Source organism: Mauremys mutica, chromosome 24 (genome assembly GCF_020497125.1).
Source record: "Mauremys mutica isolate MM-2020 ecotype Southern chromosome 24, ASM2049712v1, whole genome shotgun sequence".
NCBI classification, from domain to species: domain Eukaryota; kingdom Metazoa; phylum Chordata; order Testudines; family Geoemydidae; genus Mauremys; species Mauremys mutica.
The window spans coordinates 9,629,985-9,654,233 of NC_059095.1; the positions used below are offsets into that span (position 1 = coordinate 9,629,985).

The 24,249-nt window shown below is 53.1% G+C and overlaps 2 protein-coding genes across 6 annotated transcripts in view; one reads left to right on the forward strand and one right to left on the reverse strand.

Annotated features, from left to right (window-relative positions):
- The window catches only part of ADAMTS10 (ADAM metallopeptidase with thrombospondin type 1 motif 10), a 132,913-nt gene that overhangs the window by 58,351 nt on the left and 50,313 nt on the right, over window positions 1-24,249 (reverse strand). For 2 of the 3 annotated variants that reach the window (XM_044998388.1, XM_044998387.1), the window contains exons 5-7: window positions 13,837-14,201; window positions 5,145-5,304; window positions 157-374 (exon numbers count right to left, since the gene is read on the reverse strand). In XM_044998388.1, the coding sequence (XP_044854323.1) occupies window positions 157-374; window positions 5,145-5,304; window positions 13,837-14,201 (743 nt within the window). Of the gene's footprint in view, window positions 1-156; window positions 375-5,144; window positions 5,305-7,535; window positions 7,805-13,836; window positions 14,202-24,249 lie in introns of those variants that run through there. The other variant, XM_044998389.1, reaches the window with a different exon arrangement.
- The window catches only part of LOC123355754 (tyrosine-protein kinase ZAP-70), an 84,297-nt gene continuing 72,027 nt past the window's right edge, over window positions 11,980-24,249 (forward strand). For 2 of the 3 annotated variants that reach the window (XM_044998390.1, XR_006575194.1), the window contains exon 1: window positions 11,980-12,302. In XM_044998390.1, the coding sequence (XP_044854325.1) occupies window positions 12,153-12,302 (150 nt within the window). In that variant the 5' untranslated portion in view covers window positions 11,980-12,152. The remainder of the gene's footprint in view (window positions 12,303-24,249) is intronic. The other variant, XM_044998394.1, reaches the window with a different exon arrangement.

Here is a 24,249-nt window from a genome sequence, read left to right on the forward strand (position 1 = left end):
GCCCTCTGAGCGCAGCACTCTGCAGTCTACCTCCCACCCGCTCCCTGGCAGCCTCTCCCGGTTTGCCGGCAGTGTGGGCACACGGCTGTCCCCCTGGCTCCCATCCTGGGGGCCACAGGGGCCGTGGGGGGGCCGTGATATGGGTATAACACTTACAATATTCATGATGGCCAGAATGTACTGCTCTATGTCCCGCCGCCCGTGGTAGCCCACCATCATTTTATCGGCCACCACGAGGGTCTCCACGTAGCGCTCGGAGCTGACGGATCTCTTCAGGGGCAGCTGGCCTCGCTGGCTGTTATTGCTCGATGGTTTCAGAGGGGAGGGCTTGAGCGTCCGCAGCCACCAAGGTCTCCCCTTCCAGGGCTTCTCATCTGAGGAGAGAAAGGGGCTTTCTGGCTTTGGGGTGTGCTTTGGTGCACGTGAATGAGAGTCATCACAGCCCCGTCCTGCCCGTTCCCCTTGCTGCCCAGCCCTGGGAGCCACCCTCCTCGCCATCTGCCCTTGCACTTCAATGCTGAGGCGGGCGGCACCTTCCGCTATCCCGAGCCAGAGCGTGGCCCGCGCACTGCTCCGCCGTGGGAGCGCTGCTCCGTCAGCTGTGCACATTTAGAAACTACAAAGAAATAACCTGAAAACAAGGCCACGGCAAATCATTTTCTTCCCCTTTTATCTGCCGGGACCCGAGTTTGAGATTCGGGATTCCCCCTGCAGCAAGAGCGGCAACCTCTAAGGGTACGTCTACACTGTAAAAACCAACCCCGCAGCAGCGAATCTCAGAGCCCGGCTCAACTGACTGGCGCTGGCAGGGCTCATGCTAAAAATAGGGCTAAAAATAGCCGCGGAGACATTCCCGCTTGGGGAATGGGGCCTGGGCTCGGCAACCCAGTGAGGAGGGTGGGTCTCAGAGCCTGGGCTCCATCCCGAGCGGGAACGTCTACGTGGCTATTTTTATCCTCGCAGCAGGAGCCTGAGTCCACTGACCTGGGCTCCGAGACTCACTGCTGGAGGTTTTATTTTGCCGTTTGGACGTCCCGCGAAGCAGCAGCAGGACTGTGGTATTTTGCTGCAAGCTTCAAGAGCAGTTGGTGCCACCAGCTGGTGCACCGAGCCTTCTGCCCCCCAACTGGCTGCCTCTCAATGGGTTCAACCTCATTGGGCATGCTCCTTCCCCACCGCCAAACACGCATGGTGACTGCCCCTAGGGAGAAGACTCTTGCAAGGAATTCTGGGAGCTGCGGTCTGCTGGAAGGCTGCGGTCAATGCTCCCACTGACCTCACCGACTGGGAAACCAGAGGCGGGGCGAATTCATGTCCTCTCTGTCCTGACGTGGGGCTCAATCCATAACGTCCTCCTGGGTGGGAATGCGGCTGCCTCTGGCCATCAGGGAGAGGTGACTCTCCGTCATTGCCTTGCGGCAGCTTGGGCGAGCCCACTGGGGCTGACGGGGAGGAGCTCTCTGTTGCACACCGGCGAGGCTGGTCGGGGTGCAGGGGATGGGAGGGAGTGTGGCTGCTGCAGCCAGTTGTGCTGTGGTTGTTCTGAGCTGTATTTGGCCCGTGGCTCTTACTCTGTGGTCTTTGCTTTCCAAGAAACAACTGGGAACAGACTCGCGTTCGTCTGGAAGCCGGGGGATGTGGCAAAGAGTCAGCACAAGGGGACTCTGCTGGCTGCCTCGCGTAACGCGGGGCCAGGAGAGTCCAGGCCGTCTCCTGACGCTCCAGCGGGCACAGGTGGGACGGAGCTCGCCTCAGACCCCTCCTCAGGCACCAGCCCTTAGAACCGCGCTTCCTCAGCAGGTCAGGGAGATGCTGGAGTTACGTGCTCTGGGTCAAACGCATCCTGCAGTGACGTTCAAACTTGCCAAGGGCCTGGGGCAGCAGGGAGCCGCCGCCTCTCTGCATTCTCTGACCCTGACAGAGAACCCTGTAGCAGGGCAGCTTCTCCTTTCGTCTTCCTTTAGTGCGATCAGCAGGAGCCTACCCAGGGCAGCCTAGGGTTGGGATTGTCGCCTTGCCACACACTACAGACAATGGGGATGAATCTCAGATCCCCCTGCTCCCAAAACAGAGGCCCTGGCCTGAAAGGAGAATCTCCCCTCCCACTGCAGGACCTACCCCACACACTATGTATTTCAGGTACATATATAATATCCAAGTGTCTGACGATCTTTAATGTTTTCTCCTCACCACACCCCAGGGAGGCAGGGCCGTGCTGCTCTCCCCCATTCACAGAGGGGGAACTGAGTCACAGAGGCTAAGTGGCTTGCCCAGGTCACACAGACCGTCTGTGGTAGAGCAGGGAACAGGGCGCAGGTGACTCAGCTCACAGGCTAACCACTGTTCTTCATCTCTACACACACGTGTGCATACACCACACAGTTCATTAGAATAGGATGCATAATCAGATCATTTAGTCTGTAGGCTCTCTGTGGCAGGGAGCAGTTCTTTGCCAGCTGATCACAGACCTGTGATTGCACGGCCCTGGGGCTTGGTATGGCTGGCACGACAGAAATGATTTGTGATAGCGAAATGGGGCCCATAGGCCGGGGTTCAGTATCGTTCTGCAGAATGGAGGTCGGCACAAGGTTTGGCAGCTGGAAAGGACACTTCTACCGGCACCCTCTGGGCCATCCGTATATGGGGGTTCATCACCTCTAAAGGAGTCCTGTCTTATTCTCTTCTAGGGCACCGCTCATAAGAGCACCGATGGCGAGGAGAAGGGGGAGGGTCTCCCAGTGGAGGGGTAAGAAAGGAAGGTAAATATATAACTGCCCTCCTTTCCCAATGCCTCCCAGAGCCCACGGCGCCTCTCGGAAGCTGTTGTTTCTCTCCTGTGAATGGCTCCGGTGTTCTCACCCTGTCCATGGAGCATCCGACAGCGGAGCAGTGCAAATGTGACTCACACTGACAAAGGGAAGTGTAACGCTCCAGCCCAAACATGGGCCAGGCCTTGGGCTCATCCCACCTGGCAAATGGAGGGCAGAGCCCCAACTCGCCACAGCCGGGGCCACAGATCCAGGATGAGGGGTGGAGCGGCACCATCCGCACGCGGACTGACATTCCTCTACCCAGGGTGTGCCGTGCCCCTAAACACCAGGCACTGATACACAGAGCACGCCTCCAGCACACAGCCACAGCACACACACAGACACAGCACACACACAGACACAGTACAGACACAGCACACACACACACACACACTCAGCCCCAGTGGCTCACCCAAACATACAGTACCTCACCCCACACCTCCTCACACAAACACATCCACACAGAGACAAGACCCCTACCCCCAACATAGAGATACTCACACAATGCACCTCCCTCCCAGTTCCCCTCCCCCCCACAGAACCTCCCTCCTTGCTCCCCCTCCCCAACAGAACCTCCCCCCCAGATACCCTTCCCCCCACAGGCACCAAAACTCCTGGTACTATAAAGACACACCCACCGTGTACCTAACCCCCCACAAAGAATCACCCAATCTACAGTCCCCCCTCACACCGTGCATAGACACCTCAGCTGTGCTCACCCCAACGTAACAACGCTCACCCACCCACCCAGAACAGAGAGGCCCACAAACACTCACCGGCACACACAGATACCCGCACGCACAGGACATGCTCAAGATGGCACCTAAGATGCAAAGTCTGGATCCAGGTCTATGGTTTGGGGGTATCGGGGTCACACAGACACTCATGCTCACCAGTTCAGAGGCTCATTCTCAGACTGCGAGGGGAGGGCGTGCGATGAGGAGGGATTCCTTCCTTTAACCCTAACTGTATATATTCTGCTCTCTCTCTCACACATTTTCAGAATGTTATTCATCATTATCCCCGTGTGCATGTGCACCCTTTAATTACATGAGCACATGCTAATTTTCCACAGCACCCCTGCCTTGCTGAGTGCATGGGATGGACGGTGCTCCATTAACGAGCAACGAGTCCATGTTTTCTTTTCTCCTCATTGTTCAGTGTGGGTCCCTTTAGGGCTTATTCGCGGCATGCTATTCATCCAGTCTCAATCTCTCCTGCACCCACTGGCTCCCAGTCTCCCCCACCCAAACACCCAGCCTCAGTTTCCCTCTCCCCTCAACCCTCCCGCCATCCTCCGGTCTCAGTCTGGCCCCAAACACCTCCAAGCTCCTTGTCCCAATCTAATACCCCAGCCCTCACTCCGGCTCTTGTCCCCTTCTGTATTTGAGTCAGGTGGCTTCCTTTTCCCCCCCGTGCCTGGGCTCAGCGGGGGGGGGGGGGAGGGCACTGAGACCACAGTTGAGGCTGGCTCCCAGCTCTCAGTTCCAACGCCTGAACCAAGACCTGGCCCAGCAAGTCCTGTTCAGTGTGGACAGAATCTTCAGGGAATTTAACACCAAAGCTCTAGAAAGTCTCCACCGAGCATGTGCACACTGGAATTTTTCAAAGGCTTATCACTTGGCCAAATTTGGGTGGATTTTCATGAGGGCAGCAAAGCCACATCCCTGACGCAAAGGCCACCCGCCTGCCAAACTTCGAGTCCTTGCTACAAAGCATGGGGTTGCTAAAGCTTCTCAAAGAAAAAGGTCACCAAAGCAACACATTTTTCACGGCACCCAATCTCGGAAACGGCTGAACTGCGTGGGCTGAAATGTCAAGTTACAAGCAACTGGAAACTGGGTCTTATAATGGAAAGTGTCAGGGAACCTTAATAACAGCCAGGTGCTGCCAGCCCTGCCTATAACTATCATAGCTTCATGTAATCCCTGCTGGCACCAAAGGGACTCTTCATCCCTGTGTGGTGACTATGGCATGTGTACAGGGTTAGTCCCTGTACGGGCACTTGGAACAATGTCCCTAGTTGAGTCATCTGCCTGGATTGAACTCACGACCTCAGGATCTAAAATCTCTTTGAGCTAAAGAACCAATCCCATTAGTTTACAGGCAGTAGCTGACTCGTGATCTTTTATATGTGGCCTAAGCATTAGAAGAGGACAGAGGTACAGTGCGATAGCCTCAGCATTCCTGGCCTCTCTGAAACAAGCTCGGCAACTCCAGGTTCTCATGGACGGGAGAGAAATCTGGCTCTATCAGTGGAATTATCTAGCACACGTGGAAGTGAATATCACAGCGTTGGGGAGGATTTGAGGGTTTGTCTGTCGACATCGATACCTAAAACGCCGCAGGCCGCGTCCATGTGCGAGTGCTGGAGGGACGATCGCTTGTACACAACATGGGGGCTTCCCTCGCCTTCACTCCCTGTGCTCACGTTGACTCCCAGGCTGAGAGGCTCAATGAAATACTCTTCCTCGTCGGCAACGATCACGCCGTGCTGTAAAAGGAGAGAGGGAGGGGGCAGTGAGGAGGGAAGCAGGGCGCTCTCTCCCATCGCAAAACTCCACCCCCCCGGGGACAAAGAGGGTCACAGGCATCAGCTGCTGTGGATGAAATAGGAACAGAACTGAACCTTCACACAGAGCTTAAACCAACTTAGCCTTGCTTGCGAGCGTAGTCCAGGGTTGATTGTGGAACTATGACTGTTTTCTGGGAGCATTCATATATTCAGTATTAGCCAAAGTAATACCTAGTTCCCATATGGTCCTTTTCATCCATAAAGCTCAAAGTACTTCACAGAGGAGGGAAACCCTTTAAAGGTATTTCGATGACTAGACCTAGATGTTTCTGAAAATCTCACTAGGCACTTGTTTGCCTCTTTAGGCACCTAAATACCTTTGAAAATCTAGCCTAAAGTCACCCAGCCATCCAGCAGCAGAGATGGGAACAGAACCCAGGTCTCAAAAGCCCCAGGCTGGGGGTGGTGTCTACCCACTGGGCCACACAGGCTCCTCATTATGTTTCATCCTTCACACTAGGTGATTGGCCAGCTAAGGCTTGGTCTACACTGAACATTTAGGTCAACGGAAGAGCATTGCTTCTGGTCCCGGACCAACCTCCACTTCTGATTCCCCTCCCCCGTCCTTGATTGAACATATCTCAGCGGTGGCTGCACAATTCGCTTTCTGCAAACAGGTGTGCAAGCAAAACTCTGCCCTCGTGAAAAGCAGTCAAGCGAGGGTGGGGGACCACTCGAAATGCAATTCAGAACCAGCAGGATGCCTGCGAATACTGTTCCCTAGAGCCTGCCCGGCTCGTTAGGCCAGACGAATGGTCGAGGTGACCTACAAGGATTTTTGCCAGCCTAAATTCTATGATCAGCTCAGCTCTGCATGGCCTGGGGGAAGCCTCGCTCTCTTAAGTGCTTATATGGTCACCATTATCCCGCACATGAGCACCTCACAACTGTGAATGTATTTATCCTCGCCCTACCCCGGTACGGTACCAAGTGCCGCTAACCCCACTTCACAATCGGCGAATGGAGGGAGAATGGGACTTAGGGCTTTGTCTACACAAACCAGGAGCTCCCAGCAAGTTGGGGGGTGAATCTGCCCTGCAGTAGCCTGCCGCGGACCAGCTGTCCATGTGGATCCCCTGGTGCGCATTAACAGTTCATGAATGCGCTTTGATGAGCCTTTTGGAAACAGGCATAGATCAAAGGGCATTAAAGAACTGGCAGGACAGTCCGTCTGTGGGAGATTCACAGCCCAGCTTGCCGCAGACTAATTGTGCAGGTAGACAAACCCCAAGCGACTTCTCCAAAGTCACGCAGGAAATCAGGGGTGGAGCAGTGAACTGAATCCGAGTCTCCCCAGCTAATCCCCTAACCACTGGGCCATGCTTCCTCTCGGTGCTCATAATTAAAGCATAGCCCTGGGAACAGCAACCTTTGGGTTTCCTTCCAAGCTCTCCTACTGCTTGTTCTCTGGCAAGTCACATCACCTCTCTGGCCCCAAGCTTCTTGCTCTGTGGGGTGAGACTGGAAATCGATAAAGCCCCCTGAGATTAGGGTGACCAGACAGTAAGTGTAAAACATCGGGATGGGGTGGGGGTAATAGGAGCCTATACAAGAAAAAGCCCCCAAAATCGGGACTGTCCCTATAAAATCGGGACATCTGGTCACCCTACTGAGATCCTTGCATGGAAGGTGCTATGTAAGTAAAAGAATGATCGCTGGGAAAGTTGGGGTGAGCATTCTTCGGGGGTCTATGCTGCCTCCTTAATAGGGCTCTCTCTGTCTCCTCCTTCCCGCCTCTCCCCGCTATGAAAGCTGAATCAGGGCAGTGTGCACGCCGCGAAGTCCCCATCTCCACCGAGTGCTGGGGGATTTCCTTCTGCACCAAGCTCTGTTGCTCTTGGCCCGGCTCCACCTTTTCATACACAAGCGAGGTAGTGTGAGGTTAGCCTGGCGAGGATTCCAACAGAAAGCCGAGCGTCGGCCTGCGAAGCCAGCTGGCTGCTGGCTTTGTGGGACAGGGGGAAGGAGGTCACCGCCGGCTTATGGTGGAACAGCGGGAAGGGAGAGCACAGAACTGCCTGGAAATTGTGTGCTGGTAGAAAAGGACCCTACTGATCTGCCCAGGACATCATCTCTGGGACCACTGCAGAGTTTCTAGTGTGCAGGGGATGCCACCGCCTCTCCTGCCCGTGCGTGTGTGAAGCTCTGACCTTTCTGGGGTCCAAAAGCAGCTGTGCAACGGGCCAGGCTGAGTGGCTTGGGTTGCCGACATAACATCTGGCTGCTGAAAGGGGGCGGAACGGAGTCCTTCGAGATGTAGCTGCGGTTTGTGGGGGAGATGAGCCGGACATCCTGTCTGCGCTTTGCTCAAGTCACCTGCAGAGCAGGGATGGGCTCTGAATAGTCTATCCCGTTCGCTGGCAGCCAGGCTTGGGAGGGTTTGAGCGCCGAGCCGGCAAACACTTACACGGCATATTGCTAACGCCACTTGCCTCCCTTTGTGAAGTGCTTTGAGATCTGCGGATGCAAAGTGCGGTGTCAGAGCTCGGGATTATTATATAAGCTTCATGAGTAAAGTGAAGCACACCTGTGTTTGGAGGACTGGGCCTTGATTTGTCATTCTTACGAGTTTTGACTCGAGAGGGATCCAAGCCACAAAGTTCACGTCTGGATTAGGCTCTGGATCCAAACTTCCCCCAAATACAGGGAAGTTTGGAGTTGGGGGGCTAAGTTTCTAAGGGGTTCAAATACTAGGGGGATGGGCTGCCTCATAAAAATGAGAAAGACAGACAGGCTCAGTCTAGACATAGGGGCCAGTAGTGATAATCAGATAATGCCAGAGGTGGGGGATATTCACCAGAGCAGAGATCTTGGGTCTAACTCGGATGGGTAGCGAATTATGTTGACTTCCAAGGTCATTTTCCCGCCCCCCAGTCTTAAGTAAAAATGTGGCAATCAGGAGATTAACTCCGCCATCAACAGATAAAAAAGGCCAAGTTCTACTCTTACGTCCCTTGGTGTAAAACCCAGAGTTAATTCCCGTGAAGTCAGTAGAATGACTCTGATTCACACCACTGCGAGAGCAGGATTTGATCCCAAGTATTGCTCATTCCAAAGGTAAAGGCCTGAACAATTCAAGATTCAGAAAGAAACCCAGATGGTTGCACAATAATGAATTCCATAGTCCTTGATGGTCAGATAGAACTGACCGCAAAGGAGGGCCCCCACAGGCTGTCTGTGTGTCTGAAGTGTTTACACAGCTCCAATCACTAGAGTATTTATTAATCATTATTATTATTTGTATTGCAGTAGCACTTAATAGATCCAGTCATGGAGCGGGACTCCACTCTTCTAGGTGCCATGCAAACACCAAACAAAAAGACAATCCCTGCCCCAAACACCTTACAATCTACGGTATGTATTTGTCTACAGGGATACAATGTTGGCTCATAGGGTTTTATCAGTCCCGATCTCGACGGCAAGATTATAAACCATGGGGTTCTTTTTGGCAGAGGCAGCAATGGGTGCTGTTTTTTACCCCGGGTTTGTACAGCTCCTAGCACAATGGGGGTCCTGATTTGGATTGGAGGCCTGTAGCCCCTACTGCAATACAACTCATAATAGGAATCATGTACCAGTTAAATCAAATCCTTTATCAAACCCGTTAATAATTAGCGTTAAGGAGGAACTGGAACGTTTTTAAACTCTGTCAAAAGCTCAGAATTCCACGGGCTGTGCCTCCCCGTGAATATTAACGTTAATACCTAGCCTGTCTCCCCCAAAGCACTTCACAAAGGAGGGTAAGTAGCATTAGCCCCTTTTTTACAGATGGAGAAATTGAGGCACAGGGAAGCAAAGTGACTTACCCAAGGCCCGCAGCCATTCAACAGCAGAGGAGGGAGTTGAATGCAGGCATACTGATTTGCAAGCCAACTTTCCTAACTACCAGACTGCACTGCTCCTTGTGCCTAGCAGCAGCAGGAGGAATGATGTCTTGTGAACTCAGGTCATGGGAGGTGAGGGAAGGAAAGTGTGATTTTCAACTCTTTCCCTCTGAGCTGAGGTTCTCTCTGGTGCTCCCATGCACCTGGGTCTCGGGGAACCCAAGCAGCCAGTGGATTGAAATATTGCTTTGTGTAATGCAAGGTTTTCAGTTCCCCTTTAGGGCCCAGGCAGAGAGAGCTGCTGGGCCTGCTTTCTGCCGCCTCCAGCTGTTTTTCGTTGCAGGCTTGTTGGCGGCCTTGCCTTGCTGGCAGCTAACAGCCTGTGCATGTTTTGGAATCCTGACCATTCTGCCCTTCGCTTCCGACAACTTAAGCCTCGGTGACTTTTATTCTGTTCAAAATGAAGAGTAGCAAAGAGCACATTGCATGAGGCAGCTCTCAGTCCCGGGATGTGTGCGCATTTGTGGGTAGCAATGGAGACGGGAGATAGATGTGTTCAGATCTGCATGTGTGTTCAGATGATTGTGAGTGCGGTGTAGATGTCTCAGTGAGGGTTTAGATATCAGGGTAGAGTGTGTGTGTGTGTGTGTGTGTGTGTGTGTGTGTGTGTGTATGCACAGGTAACTAGCAATATGAGTCAACGTGTATCTATGTAATTATCAGTGGGACATAAGGTGTGAGTTATACATCACTGAGTGGGTGTGAGCTGGTGTAACTTACATGCTGAGGCAGCGGTGGGTGCACCAAGGAGGAATACCAGGAAATTCAGAGAACAAGGGATGGCCTGATTTATGTTACCCCTTTTCAGCCTCTCTCCTCATGTCAGTTGCTTTTCCTGCAACACCCATCCAGCTTCTACCTCCTTCATGTACAACGTACGCCAACTGGCACCAGCTTAGCAACATCTAACGTACAGGCCACTTTACATCTCCTCTCAACTCTGCTCCGTGTGAATGGGTGCAGGAAGTCAGAGGACATGTACCTGGCATGGGGCATGTCGGCCATAAGGAACAATCTTGCACTGGCCCCTGGGACAGGGTCTGGATGAACTAATAGGTCTTTTCCATCTGTATTTTACTGGAGACAGAGGTAGCAGGTGAGAGAGAGGAAAACAGAGAGAGAGAGATGGAAGGGGAAGAGGTTTGGGGTTGTATGGGTGGCTGCTGAGTGAAATGTTGGGGCCTGAGGTGTCCTGGCAATTGGTGGTGGCTGGGGGGGGGGTGCTGGGTGGAATGCTGGGATCTGGGGGTGCCCTGGCAGTTGGGGGTGGCTGAGGTCTCAAGGTGTCGGGGTGGTGACAGGTGACTCGGCCCGGGCTGCCGGCTGGAATGCTGGGGTCTGAGGGTGCCCTGGCAGTTGGGGGTGCTGGGGTGTGAGGGTATCGAGGTGGTGACGGGTGACTGGGGTCTGCCAGGTGGAATGCTGGGGTCTGAGGGTGCCCTGGAAGTTGGGGGTGCTTGGGTGTGAAGGTGTTGGGGTGGTGACGGGTGACTGGGGGGCTGCCAGGTGGAATGCTGGGGTCTGAGGTGCCCTGGCAGTTGGGGGTGCTGGGGTGGTGATGGGTGACTGGGGGGCTGCCGGGTGGAATGCTGGGGTCTGAGGGTGCCCTGGCAGTTGTGGGTGCTGGGGTGTAAAGGTGTCGGGGTGGTGATGGGTGACTGGGGGGCTGCCAGGTGGAATGCTGGGGTCTGAGGTGCCCTGGCAGTCGTGGGTGCTGGGGTGTGAAGGTGTCGGGGTGGTGACGGGTGACTGGGGGGCTGCCAGGTGGAATGCTGGGGTCTGAGGTGCCCTGGCAGTTGTGGGTGCTGGGGTGTGAAGGTGTCGGGGTGGTGACGGGTGACTAGGGGGCTGCCAGGTGGAATGCTGGGGTCTGAGGTGCCCTGGCAGTTGTGGGTGCTGGGGTGTGAAGGTGTGGGGGTGGTGACGGGTGACTGGGGGGCTGCCGGGTGGAATGCTGGGGTCTGGGGGTGCCCTGGCAGTCGGGGGTGCTGGGGTTTGAATGTGTCGGGGTGGTGACGGGTGGCTGGGGGGCTGCCAGGTGGAATGCTGGGGTCTGAGGTGCCCTGGCAGTTGGGGGTGCTGGGGTGTGAGGGTGTGGGGGTGGTGACGGGTGACGGGGGGGCTGCCGGGTGGAACGCTGGGGTCTGAGGGTGCCCTGGCAGTCGGGGGTGCTGGGGTGTGAAGGTGTGGGGGTGGTGACGGGTGACTGGGGGGCTGCCGGGGGCTGAGGGTGCCCTGGCAGTCGGGGGTGCTGGGGTGTGGGGGTGGTGACGGGTGGCTGGGGGGCTGCCAGGTGGAATCTGGGGTCTGAGGGTGCCCTGGCAGTTGTGGGTGCTGGGGTGTGAAGGTGTCGGGGTGGTGACGGGTGACTGGGGGTCTGCCGGGGTCTGAGGGTGCCCTGGCAGTTGGGGGTGCCGGGGCAGTTGGGAGTGACAGTTGGACAGTTCTGTTCAGTGAGGAGAGAAAGCAGAGTGGGAAGGGGGAGACGCTTTTGCCATCTAGGCCGGGCTGGCTCCTGGTTTTCTGCTGCCCCAAGTGGCGGGAAAAAAAAAAGCCGATCGGCGGCAGCTCAATCGCGCTGCTCCATTCTTCGGTGGCGGGTCCTTCACTCCCTCTCTTCCTCTTCGGCCGCACTTCGGCGGCAGCTCTAAGAGGAAGAGAGAGACTGAGGGACCCGCCGCCGAATTCCCGCTGACGACCCGGACGTGCCGCCCCTTTGTATTGGCCGTCCCAAGCTCCTGCTTCCTTCGCTGGTGCCTGGAGCCGGCCCTGCACCTAGGATTCTGTTTGCTGTCCCAAGCAGCCCTAGCTGCCTGCACTCTGAGGGCCCAGGGAGGAAGGACGACGGCCGAGTGAGGGGGTGATGGGGGGGTTCGGTGCCTCATGGGGTCACTCCCCAGAAGGCCGCCCTGTGACCTGGCTGGGTGCAGCTTGGATGTTACCAGACTCCCCCCACCAAAGCAGCCGGACTCTCTTCCCCCATCCCCCACACTGATGTCCATAAGCTCCCCAGGACAGCGGGACTTCACTCAGGTAATGGGGAGATGTCTGGGCTTGCAGAGGGTTTATTTCCTGCCCTGTTGCACCCTCCCAAGGAGGGGCTGGGCGTTCGTCTGTCATCGGGATCTCTCCATCCCCCGTCCATTCCCCTGGGACGTTCTGGGCTTGGTCAAAGCACTGTCTGGCCACCAGGTGTCCTGGGACGTGTGGGCCACTGTGGGAAAGGCATTGATACCAGATCCCTTATGAGCCAGCAGTGCCCAATGCACCCACCAGCTCACCCTCTGAGTCCTAGTAAATCCACTAGGACATCACTGGAGCGCTTACCCTCAGACGCATGGAGAGCCCGCTCCGACACAGCAATCTGGGGAGGGGGAAAGTATCCAGGCTGCAACCCTGGTGCCAGGGCTGGGGTGGAAACATGGTAAAAGGATCCTTGACATAACGAGCCAGATTCTCATTACATTAGGGCCTTTTCAATGGCAACGTAAAGCTGCATTAAAGGCGGTGTAAATTCATGCCCTCGTTAATGCCCTTACACTGTCCGAGGGGCCTTGGCATAAAGGAGGATCTGGCCTACCAAATCAATTCCTATGTGTGTTTACCCCACTGCGGAGTATGTGTGTTCCATCCCTCTCTCTGGCAAGCTATTCTCTGGAAGCAGCACCAAGCCCCGTGTATGGGGAAGCCCCAGAGATACCACACCTGCCATCGAAGGAAAGCAGAAGGTAACAAGGTAGAGGCTAATGTGACCAGTGAGACGCTGGACTCAGCCCTCGTCCAGCAGAAGGCACTAGGGATACTGGACAGTCTCACAGCATACGCACAATATACCCTCTCCGTGACTCCGCTCAGACGACACACTGCATCCCCGCCTGGTAGGGTTAACAGCACAATGTGACAGCACTGCCCCGTCTCTCACGAAGGCATTGTCAGGGCAGGGCGATGCAAGGTTTGCAATCCAGCCGTCTGGCACCACTAGGCAATTCCTTTCCCCCCCAGCAGTTTAAACACAACGGGGTGGCAATCTCTAAGGACAATTTATTAACTACACGGGTCTGGATCAGCAACTTACTTTCTGAGGGCTTGTCTCAGCGTCCTGCCCCCTCCTGGAATTCACTGCTCACTAGCGCATGCAGAACGCAGCGTTTGTTTGTCGGAAAGAGGCAAAGGAGCACAGGGCTGGGGTCTCCGGCAGCTAAAGTAATCAGAGTGGGGTCTATAGGTCTCCCTATCCCAGGCCAATTGACATCAATGGAAACTGACTGGCTTCCATGGGCCTTCGACTAGCTTTTAGTCACCCTCAGCTTTGAGAGAGAGAGAGTTACGGCCAATGGAGACGATGGATCCCAGCATGCAATGTCCCATCTCAGCTCTGCCCGCTTGGCCATGCACATCACAACAGAGCACTGAATGCTGGGACCAGTCACCTTAGTAGGTTGCACCTCTGTAACGAAGATCAGGGAAGCTGCAATCTGCTCCATTTTATGGGCAACCCTAATTATTGATACCGCCCTTGGCTGGGCAAACCGGGAGGACCTGTCCTACGATCCCTTTGGAAGCTCACCAGTCCATTGCAGTTGCTGATGGCGACTTTGGAGTTCAGGTACTGATCTTGCAAGTGGCCCGCGTAGTGGCAGTCCTCGTGGAAGTCGTGCTGCCAGTCCACCCCGTCCCGCTTCCAGTACTCCACCGTGAAGTGCTCGGCCAGCAGGTTGGAGTGCAGGGTCAGGTTGAGGAGGAACTGGGTGTGGTGGGCGGAGACCTTGTAGAAGACCCGCCGCTCAGCGGCCTCGTAGGACAGGGAGCCCGGGCTGCGCCGGGAGCGCCGCTTCAGCGGGCTTCTCATGTCGAAGGTGAGGAAGTCCCCGTTTTGGTCCACTTGGATGGGGAAAGCGATTTCATAGTGATCGAGGCTGGAGAGGAACTCCTCTGGAGGGCAAAGCAAACACAGTGACAGTCACGTTCTGGAGAGACGGGGAGGCCAGGAGACCCGGGGCAGAGTAAAAGCCAATGCAATTCTCAGCTGCAGGGGCATGTCAAAATCAGGGAGAGGACCATCCTTCTCTATAGAGCTCTGGTAAGATTGCAGCTAAAGCACTGCACCCAGCGCTGCACAGATCAATAGCTAGGATGGCCCAGTGGAGGCAGGAAGGATGGTTGAGTGGTTAGGGCACAAGCCTGAGATGCAGGATACCTGGATCCCCTGCTCTGCCACAGACTCCTGTGAGACCTTGGGCAAGTCACTTAGGACTCCTCAACACTAGAATCGCTGCAGCAGCACAGCTGCCCTGATGTAGCTGCTGCCAGTGCAGACGCTGTATGCTGGCAGGCGAGCTCTCTCCCATCGGCATCATGACTCCACCTCCCTGAACATCAGTAGCTCTGTCAGTGGGAGAGCGTCTCCTGCCAACATTGCGCTGTCCACACCAGCGCTTAAGTCGGAGTAACTTATGTCACTCGGGGGGGCGGCTTTTCCACACCCCTGAGCGACTTAAGTTATGCTGAAGTCAGCGCTAGCGTGTACAAGTCACTTAGTCTCTCCGTGCCTCGGTTTCTCATCTCTAAAATGGGGACAATTCCCTACATCAGAGGGGCACTGTGAGGATAAATACGTTACAAATTGCCAGGTATTCAGACACCACAGGAATGGGAGCCAGGTAAGCTGGAAAGCTGAAGGCAGACTGGGAGGATTGATTGGCACAAGAAGTACTAACTAGGCAGAGCTAATCCAGAGAGTGACCACGAGGCTGGAAGAAGCTCCTGAAAGGTGTAAATACCAGAGGGGGAGCAACACACCTTAGGAACAAGAGGCTAAAACCAAGCAAAGGAAACTGGGCCAATATTCCTTACAGTTCAGTTGTATTAGCCTGCAGACCAGTCTCCCCAGGGCAAGGATGGAAGCCTGATTGTTTGCGTTATTTAAACTCGACTGAACAAAGGCCCGCTGTGAGGAACCTCCTATGCTCTGGCCAGGGGATGGACTGAATGACCATAGAGGGCTTTTCCCATCTATCTTCTAGGATTAACTCAAAGGGGCAGTTGAGTGTGCAGCACTTGGAGAGAGCCACATTCTCTTTTGGCAAATTCCAGCTATTTATTTCTGAAATTCTTAGATCAGGGGTTCATTTCATAGAATCATAGAATCTCAGGGTTGGAAGGGACCTCAGGAGGTCATCTAGTCCAACCCCCTGCTCAAAGCAGGACCAAACCCAAACCCTTGGGCTCTGGGCTTGCAAACAGGTGTCAAGGGATCACGATCACCCTGCTGCCTTTCCCATATTGCTGTATGGGCCAGGGCTCCCCGCTAGATGGAACAGGGGTCCTGGGATGGGAAAGGTGGTCCCAGAACAGCAAACGCTGAGAATTAGTGTCCTAGAGGGAAGGTCTCACAGCTGTGCACTAAAGCACAGAGGGTGGACTAATGGTTTAGCGAATGAAATCATAAACCCAGGGCATTATGTTGAGAAGAAGGAAGGAAACACACACTTTGACCAAACAATCATTGACTGTCTACAACCTGGTACTGAAGACAAGGGTGCTACTCTGCAATTTCCATGATCAATTTTTAAAGGACAGATAGGACAATAACTACCTTCTAGTCCAGTGGTTCTCAACCAGGGGTACACATACCCCTGGGGGCAGGCAGAGGATGCACCCCCTGGAAGACAACTCATCCAGATATTTGCCTTATTTTACAACAGGCTACTTAAAAAGCACTAGCAAAGTCAGTACAAACTAAAATTTCATACAGACAATAACTTGCTTATACTGCTCTATCTACTATCTGCTGAAATGTAAGTACAATATTAATATTCCAATTGGTTTATTTGATAATTATATGGTAAAAATGTGAAAGTCAGCAATTTTGTTCAGTAATAGTGCGCTGGGACACTTATGTATTTTTATGCCTGATTTTGGAAGCCAGTCGTTTGTAAGTGAGCTGGAACTTGGGGGTACACAAGGCAAATCAGACCCCTGAAAGGGGGACAGTAGCTGAGAGCCACTGTGTTAGTTGTTCAGCAGAGCCATCGATTTTGAGAAGTGATTGTGCTTTTTCGTTAGCAACTCAGCTCAGCAGGCTGAGGTTCCTTCAGAACTTTGGGATGTACCATCTGGTCCTGATGGCTCACTGTTATTAATTACTATTATTATCATCATCATTTATATGATGGTAGCACCAAGAGAGATCAGGACCCTGTTGTGATAGGCATGGTTCAAAACCCTGCTCAGAGTCCCTGCCTTGAAAATCTTACAATCAAAATAAGAGAGACACGGGGGAGGGAAACCGGAGTTCAAGATCACACAACAGGCTAGTGGCACAATCAAGAATAGAACCTTCCCCAGCCAGTACCCTCCCCACTAGGCACTTCTGCCATGTCAGCCACTTGTTGCACTCTACCACCGCCTCCTCCGATGCTTCAGTCTCTGAAAACAGTCCACCACCACTTAGCATATGTGATCTAACAAGGTCCCAGTCCTAGACGTCTGACTGCACTTGTAGGGGAACACGACATCTTTCTCCATCAAAAAGATTGGCTCCATGTAACTTTTAGTGCTGCGGTTCCCAAACTTTTTCATGCCACGACCCCCTCTGGGCTCACCTGTGTTAACCAGGGTCTGAGACAGAGCCCCGCAACCCAACCGGGACGCCGTGGGACCAGACTACGCATGCTGGGTTCGGGTTGCGTCTAGGTGAACCACCTGCCGCCACCTTGCGGTGCCAACCCAAGCATGGCACAGCCAGGCAGTGCCAGACAGTTAGGGTGGGGCAAGCAGCTGCCCCTCGCAATGCAGCATGCACATCTCATGACCTCCTGATGCTCTTTCATGTTTCATGATCCCCCCCCTCGGCAGTATGACCCACAGTTTGGAAAAAACTGCTCTAGAGAAACTTCTCGAATTGCCAGAGTGGTTCAGACCTGTGCTCTAGCGAGCCCAGTATCCAGTCACGTTGTAATCTACCTGCGGGGGACGTCCTCCTAACCCCCAGTAGCTAGAGGCGGATTTATGTCCTGAAGCATGAGCTATTCATGGCAAGGATCAGGAGAAGTTCTACCCTATCGGACTCACCTGCCCATTTTGTCCAAGGGACTCGCTGTACGGTTTGCATCCTTTTCCTTGTTGTTTTCTAAGCCACCGGGGAGAAGCCAGGCTGCCCTGAGGTGGCTGCATTTTGCCTAGCTCCACAATGCCCATCTTCAAAGCCACCGTAAATCTGGACTCCAAATCACGCTGTCACCACATGCCCAGCTCTGGAACGTTTACTCTCCTTCGAATGCATTTTCCAGCGTGGGATCTTGACAGAGCGGTTTCTTGGGCTACTGCTAATGGAACAATCCTTCCTACTGGCGGGCTCTAGGGGTCACGTCCGGACCTTCCAAACCATAAACCCCTCTGGCACCTATTCCTTGGCCTGACCAACCAGAAGCGATGGTTTTATTTTCCCTCCTTCTGCCTCGGCTTCCCCCACACCAGACCACATCTTGTGCGATGCAGCCGGGCAAACAGGAAAAGCTATTTCCACCTAAGGAATGACTGGCAGCCTGGAGAAACTTGCTGCTACCGGAAACATTTTGTTTTTCTTTCTGGTCTCTCCAGCCTGCCACATGGGCAGAAGGGAGCCTGGCTAGGAGTGGTGAGAGCAGCGGGCTGGGAGCCAGGAGCTGGGCTCTCTGCCACCGACTTGTGTGCCGCTAATCACAGAACAGGAAGGTGCATTGTCCAGTGGCTAAAGCATTAGCTTAGGCTGTGAGAGATCCAGCTTCAAGTCCCTGGTTCGACACAGACTCCCTGTGTGACCATGGGCAAGTCACTTAGCCTCACTGTGCCTCAGTTTCCTATGAATAAAATAGGGACAACAGCATTGCTGTACCTTGCAGCCCCTGCCCCAAACAGCTACAATCTAGTGTACCGAAGACAGACAGACAGACACAGAGAGGTTCTATCTATCAGCCTGTAAAGTGGGGATAAAAACGCCAGCCTGCCTGATAGGGGCTATGAGGATTTATTAAGGTGTGGGAAGTGCTTTGAGATCCCCAGCTGGAAGAGGGGCAAAGTTACTCTTATACCCCTGAGATTCAAGCAGCGACAGAGGTGGAACTGGTAGGTGTCAGGAGAGGGATCTCCACCTGCCCCCCAGTTCCTGGGAGAGAGCTGATTTCCTGGGCTGGTCCGACGTGCCGCAAGCTCACCCCCGGCAAGGCAATCCCGTCCGAAAGCTCCCCGTGAACGAGGGCTGAGAATGCTGGGGGCTGGGAATCGGCTACAGAGCCTCTCAGCTGTAGGCCTCCGGTTGGAATCTAGCCCTGCGTAATAGCGAGCGGCTGGCTGGTGGTCGAGCTTAGAGGGGTGTTGTCAATTCACAGGCTGCACTTCTGTGGGAAAATGGTTTAGCAACTCTAGATAATCTGCCCCTGCTCCTGTGCTTCTCCCTTCCCTAGAGTATTACGGGGGCTCCCCCTACCCTGCTCCATTACAGGGGCTCCCCCGCTCCCCCTGCCCTGCTCCATTACAGGGGCTCCCCCGATCCCCCTGCCCTGCTCCATTACAGGGGCTCCCCCGCTCCTCCTGCCGCACTCCATTACAGGGGCTCCCCCGATCCCCCTGCCCTGCTCCGTTACAGGGGCTCCCCTGCTCCCCCGGCCTGCTTCACTGCTGGGGCTCCCCATCCAGCTCTGCCTTGCTGCATTACAGGGGCTCCCCTGTTCCCTCCTATCCTGGGGGACTACAGAGGCTCCCCCACCCATTGGCATTACAGGGCCCCTCCTCTTCCATTGCCCAGCATTGCAGGAGAACAAGCCTCTCTGGCCCTTAGGCAGCCCCGTTCCTTCCCGAAAATCCAGTCCTGTTCTCTCTCCTTGCAGCCACTCATGCTGTATTAATAGACCTTGGCGTGACACATGTAGTATTGTGCCCATCTGGACCAAAGGGGTTTGCACAGGTGATAAGGCGCCTGCTGTTTCCCGCAAGCTCTCCAGCAGCGACCGCATTACTAGAGAGAGACCTGGGGGAACAGAACCTGCTGGGCCGTTCGGGCTGGACGGCAGGAACACGCTCAGATCTCCCCTCTGCCCTAGAGAGGGGAAATGCATCTGCCAGGGAGCGTGAGGGGGTGCCAGGAGGGGGACAGAGACAGACAGAGTGGAAGCAGCAGACAGAGAGTGGGAGTGTTGGGGAGGAAGGGAGACAGCAAGGAGGAGACGGAAAGAGGTGAAGGGGGACCAGAAAGAGGCGGCCCCAGGAGGGGAAGAGAGGGAGCGTGACGGGGAAGGGGGAGGCAGGAAGGAGCTCCCTGCCAAGTGGCGCCCTTCGTTCCAGACAGCCCAGGACCTTTTCTCACTTCCTGCACCTCGTACCGCCGCATGGTCGCCTGGGATTATGGGATTAAAGGAAGCCAGAGCTTCCCTGGCCTTGTTACCACCGGCAGCAGCCAATTCACACACTTCATACTGGATGGGTGAGAAAAATGCCCTCCGGCCCCCAAAGCTCAGGCTGCTCTGGGACCCCCTGCCTTGAGGCAGCTCGGCTACACAGAACGGCAGCACTGGGTCAGAGCAATGGTCCATCCAGCCCAGTATCCAGTCTTCTGACAGTGGCTGGTGCCAGGTGCTTCAGAGGGAATGAACAGAACAGTAATTATCAAGTGATCCATCCCCTGTCATCCAGGCCCAGCATCTGGCAGTCAGAGGTTTAGGGCCACCCAGAGCATGGGGCTGTGTCCCTGACCATCTTGGCTAATAGCCATTGATGGACCAATCCGCCAGGAACTTATCTAGTTCTTTTTTGAACCCAGTTATATTTTTGGCCTTCACAACATCCCCTGGCAAGGAGTTCCACAGGTTGACTGTGTACTGTGTGAAGAAATACTTCCTTTGGTTTATTTTAAACCAGCTGCCTATTAATTTCATTGGGTGACCCCATATTCTTGTGTTATGTGAAGGGGTAAATAACACTTCCTTATTCACTTTCTCCACATCAGTCATGACTTTATAGACCTCTCTCTTATCCCCCCTTAGTCACCTCTTTTCTAATCCAAACTGGCCCAGTCTTTTTAATCTCTCCTCATATGGAAGTGGTTCCATACCCTTAATCATTTTTGTTGCCCCTCTTTGCCTCTTTTCCAATTATAATAGACCTTTTTTGAGATGGGCCAACCAGAGCTAGACACAATACTCAAGGTGCAGGCGTACCATGGATTTATACAGTGGCATTATGATATTTTCTGTCTTATTATCTATCCTTTCCCTAACGGTCTCTAACATTCCGTTAGCTTTTTTGACTGCCGCTGCACACCGAGCAGATAGTTTCACAGATCTAGCCACGTTCACTCCAAGATCTCTTTCTTGAGTGATAACAGCCAATTTAGACCCCATCATTTTGTACGTGCAGTGGGGATTATATTTTCCAATGCACATCACTTTGCATTTGTCAGCATTGAATTTCATCTGTGAATTTGTTGTCCCATCACCCAATTTAGTGAGATCCCTTTGTAATTCTTTGCAATCCGCTTTGGACTTAACTGTCTTAAGTAGTTCTGTATCATTGTACATTTTGCCACCTCACTGTTCACCTCCTTTTCCAAATCATTTATGAATATGGTGAAAAGCACTGGTCCCAGTACAGATCCCGGAGGGACAGCACTATTTATTTCGCTCAGTTGTGAAAACTGACCATTTGTTCCTACCCCTTTCTTTCTTATCTTTTAGCCAGTTATTGATCCATGAGAGATCCTTCCCTCTTATCCCATGACTGGTTACTTTGCTTAAGAGGCTTTGGCGTGGGACCTTGCCAAAGGCTTTCTGAAAGTCCAAGTACATCATATCCAGTGGATCACCCTTGCGCACCTGCTTGTTGACTCTATCTAAGAATTCTAATAGACTGGTGAGGCATGATTTCCCTTTACAAAAGTTGTGTTGACTCTTCGTGTTCATCTGTGCATGTGATATCTCTCAACTCATCTCCCACTGCTTTCTATTTTCCTCTGCTCACACCAACACTGCCACTAAATCCTGCCATTTCTGTCTCTAGGGCATCCATTCCTCCACACTCCCACAGAACGGCTTTCACCACCTCAAACCCTGACTACTGCAGTCCCCGATCCTGGCCTCCTTGCCTCTCACCTCACTCCTCTCCAGTCTGTCTATAAATGATCTAATCCTGAATGTGTCTAGCTTCAACTTCTAGCCATCAGATCTTGTTATACCTTTCTCTGCTAGAACGTTCATTGCGTGTAGGTACTCAGACTGGGAACAAGTTACCCCTTAACCTTCTGCTTGAGAAGCTAAATAGATTGAGTTCCTCGAGTTTATCACGATAAGGCATGTTTTGCAGGCCTTTAATCATTTTCGTGGCTCTTCTCTGAACCCTTCCCAGTTCATTAACATCCTTTTTGAATCGTGGACACCAGAACTGCACACAGTATTCCAGTAGCAGTCACAGGGGTTACAAACACAGGAGTAAAATAGTGCCTATTCCCATCATAATCTGGCTCCCTTTGACAGACATTGAGCTACACCTCCACTGATGGGCTGGATTGCATCTGAACAGCTCTCTAGTTTGCAGAAGTGACAGGAACTGTCCGTGGTACCATAAATTGGTGGACGTCTATCCCATGAATTTTCCCTTCCTCACCATACGGGCAGCAGCTTGGATTGCTCTAAACCAGGATCTTATCAGATTACTGCTCTGGCACCATGCCTAGCACAGCAAAATCCTACCAGAATAATGTTCCACAATTGAGAGTGCAGGCTAAATGCCTTTACACGTGGGCCCCACCTATAATGAAAGGCTGTGTGCTCTAGTGACTGGAGCACAGGGATATTATGGATTCCAAGGCCAGAAGAGGCCAATCTGATCATCTAGTCTGATCCGGTGTGTAACACTGGCCAGAGAACTGCTCAGAAATAATTCCTGCTTAAACTCGAGCACATCTTTTAGAAAAACACACCCCCCTGAGCTAAGAAGTCCTGAGTTCTAATCCTACTCGGATGCTAACTAACCGAACTGCCTTGGGCACCTCACACAGGCCAAAACCAGTGGGTGCTTCTGCAAATGTTGGTTTTTAATTGCTCTGTGCCCCAGTTTCCACATCTGCCAAGTGGGGAGTGTCAGGGGATCCACTCATTGCGGGGGGCGCCTCCGTCTGGCTGCTCTGGGGGTTAGCTCTTTCCAGGCCTGAGGTCCCCTTTGGCAGCTTGCCGCCTGCCCTGCTGCCGCTCTCACTCTTGCTGTCTCTCCAGGGCCTCTCTTTCTCTCCGGGTGCTGCAGCCTCCTCTTCAGCTTGAGCCTCCAGCCAGGTCACTATCCGTGTTTCCTTCTTACAAGGTACCAAAGTCTCTCCTGACAAATGGGCAGATAGATGACGCCATAGTTGCCATTATGGGGGATAATGCTATGACAGGAACAGTCGTGGGAGAACAGTGGCAGAGGGAAATGGAATCACCAGAAACATACATACCTTCAAATTTCTGTGTGGCTTAGTGTTGTGGCCTGACCTACTGCTTGAAATAGATGTTGTAAGCAAGAGACTCCAAGGTGGTGACCTTGATATCTGGAGCAATGGGACAACTGGACAAAGCAAAGTGAGACCTACAGTCTTACCACTCAGATGAGGGATTTCAAAATGTTCTGAAGAGCGCACATAAATTGGCAGAGGAAATTCACATGAAGCTGTTTTCCCACCCATTCAGGAATACAAGAGTCACCGAGGAAGATGACATTTGGATTACGAGGCATGAGATAATCCCATAAGAGACCCCAAAGAGCAATTCAAAGTTGAATTCTTTAACCAGGTGCTAGATTGTGCAATACAGTCAGTTGAAGAACATTTCATGCAGCTCAAGGAACACGGTAGTACATCTCGGATGTTGTATGATATTCCCAAACTCCTCACTATACCTGAAGAAGACCCACACCAGCAATGCAGGGCACTAGAGACAGTGTTGACACATGATGACATGCGTGATATTGATGCGAGTGATTTAGGTGATGAACTGAAAGCCCTTTCAAGACACATTTCAGCAGGATCAACTCCAAAGGCTGTTTTGGAATATATGTGCACCAATAAGATGACCACCCTCTTTCCAAATGCTTTTGTTGCTCTGCGCATACTTCTAACACTTCCTGTAACAGCTGCCAGTGGAGAACGCAGCTTCTCCAAGCTGAAGTTAATAAAAACACGTCTACACTCCACACTGACACAGGAGAGGCTGGTCGGCCTTGCGACCGTCTCAACGGAGCATGAGCTGGCCCAGACTATGGACCTTCAGGAAGCAGTTCACGTCTTTGCAATCAAGAAGGCAGGGAAAGCACCACTTTGATTATTCAAACAGATAAAAATGCCAGTGTTACATTTGCTGTTCAGGTGTTTGAAAGTTAAGTGTTGTTCAAAAATTTTAAGTAAGGCATTTTAAGTTGTTAGTTCTCCTTTATTGGGGTAGGTAGCAGAGCAGCACCATGAGAGAAGTAGAGCAGGAAGAAGGCAGAATTGAGACCTTTCAAAGTTTTGGCCCAAGCAAGGGGGCATGGGGGCGTCATTTGAGCTCCTCGCCTCAAGTGCTCAAATGTCGTGGGCCGGCCCTGGATGCGCTGAATGAACTGCACCGGACCCCAGGACTGGAGCAGCACGGGGTACTGTAGATTTGGACTGAGATGCATTGACAGAACTGAGTCGGGGGTCAAGGCTTGGCAGCAGGTGTTGTTCCAGGTGAGGACTGAGGTGCTTTGGCAGAACTGTGTGGGGTAGTTAAGTTTTCATTGGAGTTTATTTAGTGCAGCGAATAAGGTAATGCAGCTGGAGCGAGGTGTGAACTCACTGATGCAGGAAGCCCAGAACATTCAGAAGAGGAATTGCCAGAGCCTTTGGCTAAAAGCACCTGGAACCGTGTTTGTTTCCGCTTAAATTTCTTTTCTGCCTTTATAAAACTATGAACTGCACAGCGTCGGTGGTGGTTCTGCTTTCAGTCACCTCTTGGTTCAC